The sequence below is a fragment of the Bos mutus genome, chromosome 29 (assembly GCF_027580195.1).
Source record: "Bos mutus isolate GX-2022 chromosome 29, NWIPB_WYAK_1.1, whole genome shotgun sequence".
Lineage (NCBI taxonomy): Eukaryota > Metazoa > Chordata > Mammalia > Artiodactyla > Bovidae > Bos > Bos mutus.
Genome location: NC_091645.1, coordinates 23643959 through 23658142, shown reverse-complemented (window position 1 = coordinate 23658142; position 14184 = coordinate 23643959). Strand labels below are relative to the sequence as shown.

General features: G+C 52.4%; 1 protein-coding gene across 1 annotated transcript in view; it reads left to right on the top strand.

Annotated features, from left to right (window-relative positions):
• Nucleotides 1–5934: 5934 nt before the first annotated feature.
• SLC6A5 (solute carrier family 6 member 5) overlaps nucleotides 5935–14184 on the top strand; it is a 52213-nt gene continuing 43963 nt past the window's right edge. The window contains exons 1-4 of the mRNA XM_005891855.2: nucleotides 5935–6453; nucleotides 9024–9162; nucleotides 11744–11875; nucleotides 12225–12398. Of these exons, the coding sequence (XP_005891917.2) occupies nucleotides 5935–6453; nucleotides 9024–9162; nucleotides 11744–11875; nucleotides 12225–12398 (964 nt within the window). The remainder of the gene's footprint in view (nucleotides 6454–9023; nucleotides 9163–11743; nucleotides 11876–12224; nucleotides 12399–14184) is intronic.

Below are 14184 nucleotides of genomic sequence, written 5' to 3'. Positions count from 1 at the left end.
CTAATGTGGATTTTTTTATCCTTTAAAAAAAAAGAGATGATGCTAGACTTTGTTTCTTAATTTGCAAGTGACCTTGAACACTCACTTCTCCCTGGGCCTCCGTTTCCTCACTGTAAAGCAGACATATGGGACTACAGATGACCTTGAACGTCCTCTGCATCTCGTTTTAAACTCCTCTGCCTCTGCGCCTGCGCCCACTGTCCTGCGTTTTGCGGCAGTGAACTGAAAACGACCACTGTTGCTGACTCAGGAACAAGCGTCCTGCCTGTCTGAGTCTCGTTATTTTGGACCTACATTTTACACACAGACTTGTTACTTACAGACTCCTCTGAAATGCTATGGTGAGGGAGGCATGCCCTGATTAGTTGGTGTCCCCCTGATACCCAAGGTTCAAGGGAGAACTGGACGGTGAAGCTGATTACAGAGATCTAAGGCTCTGCTGAGTACGTTGAGATGTGCCTTCACCTAAGCAGGACACACTCCTGGCAGAGCAGGCACTGTGTTTGAGTACTTTCTCAGGATGCTCTCAATTGTCTTTTAATGAGGCAAATACTTGATTGTCACGTGACCACAGCACTAACTGAGGCGGCCAAGTGTTGCACAGTGATTATCTCCCTTGTTAGGCTTTCTATTCTGTGCGTGTCTACCAACAGTGAATCTTCTGGACCAGGGAGAAAGAACTGGATTTATTTGCTAAATCTAAGGAGCTTCAAACAAAGAAAGATTTATTTGTTAAATCTAAGGGGCTTCAAACAGATAATTCTTGAAGTCTGGAAAATAACCATTGCTTATTGAAAGAATACCAGGCATCCAGCCTCAGTGTAGGTACTTCACAGGCATACTTCCATTTAATCCACAAACAACCCTTTAGGGAGGTTAATACATATTCTTATTATCCTCATTTTACAGATTGAGAATTTCTCCCCAAGGTCACAGAGCCAGGAGGTGGTGTAGTGTGTCTGGCAGAGCCCACATTCTTAACCGAGAACAACACTCCAGTAGAACAACGCGGTAGCAGATAAGAGGGACAAAAATACCGCATGGCTTTCCTACTGTTTTGTCACTGTCACCTGAAACCCACACTGAGTCCATGCACCTGTCATCTATAGAAGTTTTAGGTCTTTGTGGCTCATAGCAAAATCATCTGAACATAGATACAGACAATGGACCAGATTCTGGCTCTGCGCTCTGACCTTAGGCAAGTTTCTTCGCCATTCTGTCAAACTGGCCGGGCAGCTGTTTGTCACCTGCTGCCCTGCGGACGCGAGGAAGCTGGCACCGCAAGCGCCGGGCTAACACCAGAGCCAGGGCTTGTTACACGCCGCTTCCTCTGCCGTTTCTTTCCTCCTCTAGCGCGGTTGAAGGCAGCATCCTGAAGGCGCAAGGCTGAGCTCCTAGTCCTCCCCTGCCTGGGTCCCAGTTTGCCCCCTGCGACTGATACAAGCGCTGGCGTCAGGGCTGCCACTGGATGGCCTCTTTTTCACTAAATTCTGCCCCTTCCCCACCTCCACATCCCGCCGGGGAGACACGAGTTTTCAAAAATAGCTATTTATTTGCTTAACTGCAAGAGGAGGAGGGGGAGCAGAGCGATCCAGGGCAAAATCAATTACTATTTTTCATCTTTGACAAAGTAATTAAGGCCGTAGTGACTGGCTAATTCCGACCGAATGGCTGCGCGTTGATGGATGCGGATTTACGGCCTGCTCGGCGGCGGTGCTCAGAGCCAGATTATCACTCCAAACAGGCGGCGGCAGAGGGCGGGGGATGGAGGCCCGCAATGGCAGGACCGGAGCCTTCTCGTATTTTAATACTGCGGCTCCCTCCTCGGCGCTGCCCGCCTCTCCCTCGCCTCCCCTCCACCGCCCCGCGCTCTCCCCAGCCCTTGCACCCCTGCCCTGCTGCTAGGCTGATGCCCGCCACTCCACACCCCAGTCGACTTCAGATCGACCCATCTAGGTCTCCCCGCTCCGCACTCCCGCTCCCCTCTCCACGCGGCCCCTCCTCTGCAGGATCTAGCCACTGGAAGGGGAGGAGGTGGGAAGCCAAAGCAGCGCCTCCGCTAACGCCCTGCAGCCTCCGCTTCAACCATCTCCAAAGGGCCTGACGCACGTCGGGCCCCACGCGGGGGAACCGAGTGCGCACTTGGCCGGGGAGGGCCTGCGGAGGAAACGTCAGACCCGGGGGTGGGGGCTGAGCCAGGGCTCGGGGCGGCAGGACAGCAGCACGCCGCCGCCTCTGCGCACTTTGCTCTCTCCCGCCCGGGCCGGGACGTCCGTGCGCCCCGGAGCGTCGATGCGTTGGCACCTGGCACTTGGCGGGGGCGGCTCGAATGCAAATTGCGAAAACTGACTTAGAAGTCGTGACTGTCTTTTGGAAGTCAGCCCAGGGCCGGGAGGGCAAGGCCTACCCGGATCTAAGGGTGCGCATCCTGGCGCAGAAATTCAGGGCTGCCTTGCCTGCCGTTTACCTAAGTTCTCGAATCCGGCTTTGACTCTTTGCGGACTGTTTGGGAAGAAGCGCCTGGCAGAGCCCATTGGATTTCCCTGTGGCTCCGGGAGTCCAGGGTGTTTCCACGATCCCGCCAGGGTCGAAGCAAGCGCCCCATGTGGGATTCCTGGCCTCACCTGCTCTTCTCACCCTCCTGCAACGAGAGCCCACCACAGTCCCACTCCACTTGCCTTCTTCCCCTCTCTGCCACCTAGCTGGGTTTCCCTCCTGGAAAGCGCTATCGGGCCCCCAGACGGCCTTGTGGGAGGGTTGGGAAGACTCTCCAGGATTCGAAGCTGACTTTCTGAACCTCTGTCTCCCGCTTTCTAACTGGGAGTTTCCCAAAAACTGTTTTTGAAGCTAAATGGAAAAGCCCATTCATGGAAAGCCCTTGAACGATTGTTCAGTGTTGAGATCTTAATAAATGTTCAATCAAAACTACAATGGAAAGAGGCCTGAAGCTCCCCCCACCCCCAGGAAACTTGGGGAGGAATGGCACTTCAGGGAACCTCTCCCCCTTCCATCATCCTGCAGACCGTGGGTCCCTAGCCGGCTGCTCTTGGAGGGGCAGAGCCAGTGAGCTGAGGCATCCGCGTGCACTGGCGCGGCTCGGAAGGAGGCGGGAGGGACCCGGCAGGAAGGCCCTGGGCGCCCACCGCAATCTGCCGCCGCAGCCTCGCCAGCGGGCGCCGCGGTATTGTCCTCACGCCGCGTGGGGATAGCCCAGTCGACTGCGACGCCGCCGACCCCGAGGCAGTGAGCACGGCTGCAGGCAGCAGGGTAGGGACAGAATGCTTTGCGGAGCTCCCCGTTTCCAAGGCCTGGAGCTCCCAGAACCGGTTCGGCCAGACGGGGAGCGTTTGCTACGATCTCCCTGCCAGTCTCCAAACTATCCCTTTTGTAAAGGTGTCTTTCCTGTCTTATGACTGCAGTCATTGCTTTATACCAACAGGAAAGCCCGTCTTTTTTTCTCACCGCGGCCACCCTAGCCTCAGTATGGTAGAACGTCCTCTGCTGGCACCCGGAGGGCCAGCCCTGCTGCCCAGCTGCCGAGGATGGTGATTTGGAGGGTCTATTACACCTTGTGCGTCATTCCCTGCCTGTGGTGGATTTTTATCAACAGGGACAGGAAGAAAGAATGGAGTTCCTTTGACTTTGAAAGTGACCTAAGAACCAGATCAGTGCTGGGAATAATTTCTTTTTTATTTCTCTATAATATTGTCAGAAGAGCTTAAAACATGCAATGAGAATAATCCTAATTTTATTTAGGAATGTCTCTTCATTGTGTTCATGGAGATAACATAGAAATGCAAACACTAGACCTCAATTTTTTAAGCGAAGACCTATTTTTTAAGGATCCCCCCAACACCAATTGACAGGGAGGTTGGGAATCTGAAGTCAGGTACAGACAAGGTTGGTACAGCCTTTTAAATGCAGGGGCCCTGTGCACAGCCATTGCAGGTCTGTGGTGCTTCGTGCTGATCTTCGATCTCTGTAGCGTAATACTGCAGAATCTTCTTCCTGCAGGTTTGGAGAGGTGGCAAGGGGATATAGCCGAGGAGAAAGAAGGAAACACAACAGTGATTTAACTCCTTCCCCTATGCCCACCTCAGCAGCCCAATCCGATCCATTGGTGGCTGCGCCTCGGCTTGGGTGCAGTGGGACGTGTCCCTCCCATGTTTCCCTTAATTAGGAGGAGGAAAACTGTCATCTCCTCCCGCCGGCTTCGGTTTAGTAATCAGACCCACATGAGTCACGCCGAACACGCAGCCCCCTCCTGCCTGAATGACAACTGGCCAGCATACTCTCAGCTGATGTCCCTTTAAAACTCGAATCCAAGGGGGTAATGATTTATCAAACTTGTATTATCAAGAAAATGTCAAACGAAGGGCACCTTGCTTTGCACTGACGCAAACCCGGCCTTTCCCAAGGAGATATAGAAAGCGCCTCTTGCTGGAGCCAAACCCAGTCTTGTCAATAGCTGGTCTCACTCGCTACTCGTTGACTCTGTTGCCCGTTTCAGACATGGTGAGTGTTTGCTTTTGTTCTTTTAAGAGGAGAGGTGGCTGCGAGGGTAGGAAGGGCAGATTCGTTTTGGATATTTCTTTGTGAAATGTTCTATATATTCTGAAAGGCAAAGGGAAGACAACCATAGGTACATTATAGTTGTAAGCATCACCTGGGGGTGGGAAAGAGGTTTCTGAGACGCTGGAGCTAAGAGGTTGGAAGTGTCTCCTAATCCCGCTCTTCTGGGAACTGTCCTTGGTGCTGAAAAGCCAGGTGCCAATACTGAAGAGAGCCACGGAGTACTAGAGGCTACTGAGATAAGAATGCTGGCTGGAGCTGAGATACTTAATTTGGTGCAAATTAAAGAGTTCTGACCTGTGCATTTGTGCAAGAAGGTTAGGTATGGCTGAGGTGAAGGTAATATGATTATTCTTACAGTATAATAGTAATTGGTGGTACTAATATTTATGAAGCCCTGAAAGATAACATGAAGAGAGAAAGTGGATAAAATATATATATATATATATATATATATATATATATATATTGCTGGCAGTTATTTTCATTCTCAATTGGGAGAAAGCAAGTGAAAATCAGTAGTCCTGAGTTTCAGTTCCTAAGCCAGTATAGGGGCATGCATATTAAACTCTTGTGAATAGCTATTCTTGGGGAGTGGGGAGGACCAAAAGTCTTCTCAGGTTCTTTTGCATATCTAGGAATCTGGAAGTGAATGTAGGCTGTGTAAAATAAACCTGGTTACTGTCTTGTGTTTTAAATCTGGCTTATTGTTGTTCTTGCGGGGTTGTTGTTACTGTTTGGTCGTTTTCCTTATCCTTGCCTTTACTACCTGGCAGGTGTGGGTAGTTTTGGGATCGCTGGGATTCGCATAACAGATTTGGGCTCAGACACTTGCAGGTGCCAGGGCATCAGCTTTTGTGGCCACAGCTTGTCTATCGCTTATTAAAAAAAAAAAAGAAGCAGCAAATGTCCATTGTTGAATGACAAAGGAAATGGGGCGGAAAATTAAAGAATCTTTCTACAATGATGATGGGGACTGTGGGCACCCAAAGCCATGATGTGAAATCCAAAGAAGGCGAGGAGCTCATGGCTGTAGGGCTATTTCCACCCTCCTTTTCTCCCCCCTTCCAAAAAACACTTCTGCATCTTTTTTTAATTCACCTTCTATCAGGGAGGAGAATATTAGCTTCCTTATGTCATCTAGTTATCAGGGAGACAGATTGAGAAATACTGATTACAGTTTTTCTTGGAGAAGGGGAAAAAAAAAAAAAAATCCAGATTCCAATTTGTTCCCTGGATCTTCTGTCTGGATCTGAGTTGTGAACGTCTCTATATGTGGATACAGGTATTTTTTAAGGCTGCCGTGACTTGTTTTGCACGAACTTCACGTTGTGTTCGCAGGATTGCAGTGCTCCCAAGGAAATGAATAAACAACCAGCCAACAGCCTGGAGGCGGCGGTGCCCCCGGGCCACCACGATGGCCCGTGCGCACCCAGGACGAGCCCGGAGCAGGAGCTTCCCGCGGCCGCCGCCGCGCCGCCGCCGCGTGTGCCCAGGTCCGCTTCCACCGGCGCACAAACTTTCCATGCCCCCGACGCGCGAGCCTGCGAGGCCGAGCGGCCCGGAGGAGCGGGGGCTTGCAAACTGAGTAGCCTGCGGTCGCCGGCGGCCTCGGCGGCTCTGCGGGATTGGAGCGAGGCGCACGATGCGCAGACCGCCCCTCCTTCAGGGGGAGCCGGGCCCGGCAACGCGCTGCCTTGTAAGATTACGGCCCTGCGGGGCCTGGAGGGGGATGCGAATGTGAGTGTGGGGAAGGGCACCCTGGAGCGGAACAATACCCCGGCCGTAGGCTGGGTGAATATGAGCCAGAGCACCGTGGTGCTGGGCACGGATGGAATCACGTCCGTGCTCCCGGGCAGCGTGGCCACCGCTGCCACCCAGGTAAGCAGGTCGGGCTGGAGCCGCGCCGCCTCCTGCTCCCCAGCCGCAGGAGAGGCGAGCCAGGCCCAAGCGGGTGCACGTGTGCTGATGGGGAGACCGGTTGGCAGTGCCAGGTGATGGATGCGGGAGGCAGCTTTGGGGCTTCGGAAACTCGCACTGCGCTGAGGGGTCGCTAGTTAGGGGCAGGAGGGCTGCCGCAACCCTGCCAGAGGGCTTGCAACCTTGGGAGCTGCCATTATCTGCTCCTTCCCAGCCTCAGTGGTAGCGGCCATCCAGGTGCAGACTCATCAAGCAGTTGAGGCATTTAGATTCCTACCCCTTTCTGCAGACAGGACTCCCCTTCTTGCTAACCACTGGATCTTTCTTTTTTTTAATTAATTTAAAAAGGAGAAGAAAATGCAGAGAAAAACCTGGGCCGAGGGGAAGGGAGGAATGATGGTTTAGTCCTGTGGGCTTTGTACTGCAAGTTACAATAATCGTGATAACTCCTTTGATAAGTAGTTTATATGAGGCCGCTACTGAAGTTTAAGCCTCAGAGCCTATCTTTTCCAAAACCTGTACCAAATTTCGTGTATATATTTTTCTTAGAGTACTCCTCTCAATTGTATAAGCTCCAGGCCCTACAAACCTGGATTCACCTGTGCATTTGATCCTTTAGGTTCAACCAGAGGCATGAAAAACCCACAAAGCAAATCCCAGTCCTGAGTGGGGGAGGAGGCAGCTGTTGCTGGTGGCCCTCCTCCCATATGGGCTTTTGTCTTCTCCCACTCCCTCCAGTCTCTCCCCTCCTTCTCTGATTTCTTCCCTCCATCCTGTTTCATAGACTTCAGCTCGTCCTTTCCCACTGTGTGCCTCTCCACAGCCTCCTCTCCTTTTAGCTCAAGGGCTAAGCCTGTGTATCCAGTGGGGGGGTTCTTGAACCTGCACACCTCCCTGTGTGAGATCTAGGGTTTATGTAGCCCTTCTTCGTTATTCTAGTGTTTGTAGACTCATACACACACACACACACACACATACACACACACACACGCTTATCCACACAGCAAGAGCTCAGCTGTTGAAATAACTAGAAATGGATGTAAGCTTAGGCTTTCCCACTCGCCCTTACTCTTGGGGTGAACCTCTGGAGGGTTTGCATTAACTGCCTGTGACAGCATGTGCCCAAGAGTGTGACCCCAGGTGGAGGCAGAAAATTTGTCTCACATGTCTTGCTTAACCTCCGCACTGCGGCAAAAGGAGCCGGAACTCCCACCCTTTCTAGCCCTGGAAGAATTGAAGGGGGAGGGAGCTGGAGATGGTATGTGTGTGAGAGGTGTGTAGTGGGGATATTAAAGATGGGCAGTGTAGATCAAGGCCTGCCCTTACCTATTTTCAGCTCTGCCCATCTTTCTGATTCTTGTCTTTCTGCCACCCACCTTGCCCCTCCTCCTCTCTCCCCTAGATCTTCTTCCCATCTTGCCAGCTGCTTCTTTATCCTCCATGGCCTGTGGAACAATGTGGACAGGCCAGAATGCTAGAATAGGAGGTGGAGGGTAACGGAGGAGGGAGAACGTGACTGAGAAGGACCAGGGCTCAGGTCCCTGGAAGCTCTGTGTCATGTCTGGGTGTCCTGAACACTTTCTGAGTTTATTTGCAGTTTTTCCTTCTGCTTTGCAGTAAGGCATTCCAGAACTAGGGAGTGCCCAAATAGAGCATCTTAGTGTGTGCTTGGAGAGGTGAGACCCTCAAACCCATAGACTGCAGGAGCGGGAGGGTGCCTCAGAAGACTGTGATTCTGAACCCCTCAGTTTACAGATGGGGACACAGAAGCTCCAAGAGAGCCAGTGGCTTGCCTGTGGTTATCCAGCTGGGTAGGATAAAGTGTAGACCAGAACTCAAGGTTTTTGATGTCCTGTCTCTTTCCATGTCTTTATCCGTCCCCCTCTTGTTTCACCCCTAAAGCTCCCTCCTTCCCATCTCCCTTTCCCTAGAGCTGAAAGGCGCCCCTTTAATGAGCTGAGAGGCAGCTTCTGCCTGTAGGCTTTGGAGAGAGTGATGCAGGGGCTCTGGCTGGCTTCAGGAATTGCCGCTCTCTTTCTGGCCTTAGCATGGAGTCCAAAAAAAAAAGAGAGAGAGAGAGAGAAAGGGGTGTGTTGAGGAATTTGGGGAGGTAGGGGTTATTTAGGAACCTGCTTGCTGGGGACCCTAGGCATGATATTGGGGCCTGCTTGCCAAAGGAACTCTTGGTCAGGGGTTAGGGATGGAGGGATCTGCTTGCAATCAACCTACAGGTTCAAGGTTTGGGGAAAGCTGCTTGCTGGTGTGACTTGACTGCGGGATTTGGGGAAAGAGGGGGTTCAAGAGTCTCTTGAAATGGATCTTCACATCAGAATTGGGAGCCTGCCTGCTGAAAGCGTGCAGGGTTGAGGGGTCAGGGCCCTGCCTGCCGATGCATCCTCGTGTGAAAAGTGGGGGCCTGCTTGCTGGGAAGGACCCTCAGCTTTGAGCGGGGAGGGATGGAGGGGTGGAATGGGACCTGCCTGCCGACCTACCTAGGGCTGTGATCCGACAATGTGCTTTTCCGCCCCCAGGAGGACGAGCAAGGGGATGAGAATAAGGCCCGAGGGAACTGGTCCAGCAAACTGGACTTCATCCTGTCCATGGTGGGGTACGCAGTGGGGCTGGGCAATGTCTGGAGGTTTCCCTACCTGGCCTTCCAGAACGGGGGAGGTATGGCTTTTCCGCTCTTTCCCCCAGGCTGGGCGGGCACTTGTGGGCTGGCGGGGGACATAGAGCAGGAGATACAAAATCTGGGGACTCAGGCTGAGAGAGGAGGCTCTGGGCAGGCCCTTCACACTCCAGCTCCATCCCCTATAGGCATCTGTGGGAAGCTGGAGAGCAGGAGCTACCATACCTGGTTGGTACTAGATCCAGGAGGCTTTTATCTGGAGATGGAGCTCAGGGGAGAGATGGGTTTCCACGAGGCCCCATTGACCACTTGGGAGGCTGGGTCCTGATTCAGGTGAACACTGATGCAGGCGAGTTCAAATAAATCCTAATTTAGCCCACAAGTATTTCGGTACCTGATGCCCTCCTCGCACGTGAATAGTTTTAGAGCCAGGAGCTGTGCCATCCCGGACATCGAATTAAGTACATGGTAAGATAGTAACCTGGAAATCTGAGCCTGCTGGGCACTTGGGTCGTGCAGAGGACAGGATGCAGGTGAGCCAGGAGGTGGGTGCAGAGCGGCGAGGGGCTGTGCTCTTGAGAATCCAGTGGAAGTGCTCACACAGATACGTCCTCTTGGGAGCAAGCAGGGCTAATTTTGACTTTAGCAAAAACGGTTTCCGTTGCATTTGTCCTCACTGGGTGGAAGGAAAACCGTTTCTAAAATGGGGTGGGTGCCAGTCACTCACTTGCCAGCTGCCAGGCCTCTAGGATCCACTGTGCCTCTCCTGTACCCACTGAGGAGGGACCCGGCACATCCAGGGTCCCCTTTGCTTGCCCTGGCCACACCGAGGCACCACAGGGTGGGGCTAAGCCAAGCCCCCTTTACAAATAGGAATTTGCGCCTCAGTTTCTCTTTCACAGCTTCTCAACTGGACCAAGGAGATAAGAAATGCGCCCCTCACCCCATCGGGTTAGGCAGCTTAAGGGTTTGGGTTTTGTTTCTTTCTTTCTTTGTTTTTTGGTCTCTGGGTGAGCTCTCCAGGTACAGGGAGGAGGGACAGGTGCAGCCACGTGATGATGAAAACGGAAAAATATGTTAACACCCCTCCCCCTGATTCCAAATTAGGACACTGTTGACAAGTATTTATGAGGAGGGCAGGGTGGTTACGATCAGGGAGGGGTGCCCTGGAAACAGAAGAAGCACGCTGGTTACACGAAGACTGCCGCCCCAGCTGTGTTTCGCTCATTCTCTGCATGGAGTCCCCAGACCAGGGTGCTGTGATAAAGCTTCCAGTGCCAGAAAAGGGGGCGGACAGCCAGGGTGGGTGAGAGAGGGGGTTCCAGTCCAGGGAGCACGGCAGCTTTGCAGCCAGAGGCTCTGCTGGACGAGCTTTACTCGCCCTTTGCCCACGATCTGGGAAAAACAAAGTGCCCGGCTGCATGGGGAGTTGAGTCCGGCCACCAGGAGGGGAGGCAACCTCTTCTGCAAGCACTGCGGCTCCAGCCCGTTCAAGGAGATGGAGGGGAGGGGATGGAGGGCTCGCTTGCTTCCTCCCTCCCAGGAACAAAAGAGAAGGGTTGCACGATCCACATCTTTCTCAAAAACCCATTCAGGAGAGGATAAAGCCAGAGCCCCGGTTTTACTCCCCAGCAGTCCCTGGCCTTCCTCCTCTGGAGAGGCCCTGGTAGGAAAGGTCCTTCCAGCAGGAGGAACTGACAAGAGAAAGATCAGCTTTCCTTCTGTGGAGCCCAGTGTTCTGGGACTCTGTCATGAGTCCCCAAATTGGTTCTGACTGTGCAACAGCCCTCCCTGGTCTAGACCTTTTCAAAGATCATGGCTATTCCCCAAGCTCCTACCAAGCTCCTACCTTGAGGATGAAGAACCCCCAGGAACCCTCAGCCAGTCTCTGGAGACCTGCCAGCTCCCGGAGCCCTGGCCTGGGCGTTCTAGAGAACAGAAAGGAAGGATCAACATCATCAGAAGCCCACAGTCTAGATAAGACACCCACATAAATATTGTCAAGTACCTGGTGTTGGGAGGGGAGGTGCTGTGGGAGAGTAGAGAAGGGAGACTTCCTGGAGGAGGAGGCATTTGCACTGACTGACCTTGCAGGATGGAAGGGACTTCTCACATGGAGAAGGAAGTGGAGATCTGTGTGAAGGCTGAGGTAGGGGGGAAAGATGTCCCTACCACCCATCTGGTTGGTAGAAGGTATACAGGTGACTCAAGTCAAGGGCCCCTGCAGTCTAGCTTAGCAGATTTGGAGAGCTGGGATGCCAATGAGATTTCACCAAAATGGAGTCCAGCAGTGAATCAGAAGTGTGGATTTGTTGAACATTGGAAGGAAGGGCTTAATTTGAGAATGTTGAAGTACTAGACTAAGAAAAAGAAAAGAATAAAGCACACTCAGCATGCAACCCTCAATGACCCATCCAATGGGGAATTGAAAAAAATTGTCTGGTTGCAGGGTACCCTGGCATTGTTTAGAGGATGGTTCCTATATGTCCCTGGGTGCTTCGGTTGAGCTGGAATATCAAAAGCTTCCTGGAGAAGGCAGGGAGCTCTCGCTCCTGAGGGGGAGGATGGAGCCTGCCCGCTTGGGCCTCTCTGAGCTCTCACCTCCTACTCTCTCTTTCCAAGGTGCTTTCCTCATCCCTTACCTAATGATGCTGGCTCTGGCAGGGTTGCCCATCTTCTTCCTAGAGGTGTCCCTGGGCCAGTTTGCCAGCCAGGGGCCGGTGTCTGTGTGGAAGGCCATCCCAGCCCTGCAAGGTGAGTGCTTCCTGCTTCCCAGCTGCCTCAGCCCTTCCCTGCCCTCTCTGGCACCAAAGGGCCCCAGGGAGTGAGACCTGCTTCTGTGATTGGGAGAACCCACTCCTTCCTTCTCTATTTGATCAGTTTCACCACTGGGGCCCTCTGAAGAATGGCCCAAGATCATCTCTGGCATCACCCTGTTCCTGGCAGAATGTCTTGATGTCCCTGTAGACACAGAGTCTATTCCACTATTAATGTGTCCGTCTGTAAGAGGGAGCCAGCACCCACATTCCCCTCCCCTGCGCCCAACCGTTAAGGATTCCACAGGATCTGGGGGAAACGAATCCTGAACCTTTTGCTTCCACAGGCTGTGGCATCGCAATGCTGATCATCTCCGTCCTAATAGCCATATACTACAATGTGATTATTTGCTACACTCTTTTCTACCTGTTTGCCTCCTTTGTGTCTGTGCTGCCCTGGGGCTCCTGCAACAACCCTTGGAACACGCCGGAATGCAAAGACAAAACCAAACTTTTATTAGGTAAGTTTGGATATACCTGCAGCAGGCGAATTGTTCATTCATTCATTCATTCATTCGGGGAGGATGAACTGAGCACCTATTATGTTTGCAGGCTCTATACTAGATGCTGGGGGTACAGAGATGAAAACCACCCTTGAATATGGTTAATTCTAATATTTAAGAGACTCATGGCCTAGGCTGGGTAGTCAAATTCTTGTTTGCTCATGAATAGCTTGGAGTCTTTGTTGAAAATGTAGAATTACAAGTCCACCAAGTAGTCTGACTTACTAGATTTGGCTACAGTGGTGTCCCCTGGTGACTCGTGCACGTGGTACAGTCTGTAAAGCAATGAGGTCTAGAGTCTAGGAGAGTGAGGCATGTGAGCCTGGGTCCACACTTCACACGATGCTTCCCAGAGCATGAGGTAAACACATGAGACGCTTGACCTACAGACCTCTGATAGAAAGGAACATAGCGAAGTGCTTAGAAGAGGGAAGGCCATCTGGGGAGGTGGGGAGTGTTCCTGGGGAGCACTTGTTCAGACCTGAAACACTCTGGGGCTCGGGGGCTTGGGGGAACCATCAGTTTGTTAGGTCAAGGGCAAAAGTGTGGCAGTGCGGAGGGGCAGGGCAGAGTGGCTGCAAGGCTTCCGGTGTGTAAGTTTTGCCCCTGGTGGTATGTGCATTTGCGTCAGGTAACTTCTCTCTGGGTCTCAGTTTTCCTCACTTGAAAAACAGAAATGCTAACAACATTCTTCATCTGCTTACCTCACGGGATTGCTGTAAGGAGAAAAGAAGTGGAGGATGTGATCCGAGTTGGAAAGCACACAGATAGAAGGTGCCAGTACCAGATGCCTTTGAAGGTGCTGATCATTTTCATGAACACCAGTTAGCACGCAGTTTCTTCTTTCCCCAGCACGTCTGTTATTCCCTTTAAGCAGTCAGAATCCTGTGTCTCTTAGTGTCGGTCCCCCAACCCAGCTCTTTTGCCTGGACAGCCTGCACGCTGCAGAACAAGGAAGTTACTTACATGCTTTGAGTGTGTAAGAGAGAAAGACGACACATCCCTAACCACCCCACCCCCTCCAGAGAGGCACACTCCTAAAGGCGGGAACTCACACTGGAGTGCTTTTACACACCCATGCGTGGATGCCCACAACACACCCAGCCTCCAACTGGCGGCCCTTTGGACGAGGTTGCAGGAGAACTGACACTGGAGAGACATGCTCATCAAATTCAAACCCAGGGCACCTGAAGTGCTCAGAATGAGGCTTTGTGGATTCCCTGGAGTGGGGACTTTCATGGACATGAATTTGAACAACTCGGAGAGATGGTGAAGTACAGGGAAGCCTGGCATGATGCAGTCCATGGGGTGCCAAAGAGCCCAACACTACTTAGCGACTGAACAGCAGCTGGTGTGGGGCCCACTCGCGGAATGACCAGGAGTGAGAGCCCCTCGAGACTCTCTGGGCTTTCCGTGCCTTCATCTTTACAATCTCCATGTGGATGAACTCTAAATTTAGGAGCAGTGGTTCTCAGCCCAAGCTGTTGCTCATGGGCATCACCTGGGAACTAGCAAATCAAGACATCACTTAGAGTCGAGCCCAGACCAAGTAAAGTGGACTCTCCGGGGATGAAGCCTAGTACTCTGTAAAACTGTATGTTTACAGTTCCCCAGGCGCACCCAGGAGTAGGAACCACCAGGCTGGCGCTTGCCCACAGCCCTTAATTAGTCTTCCCTTAACCACGTTTGGAATGGAGTGCCCACCTTCTTGCCCTGTGCTCCCTACCAGCTCAGAGCCACCTTT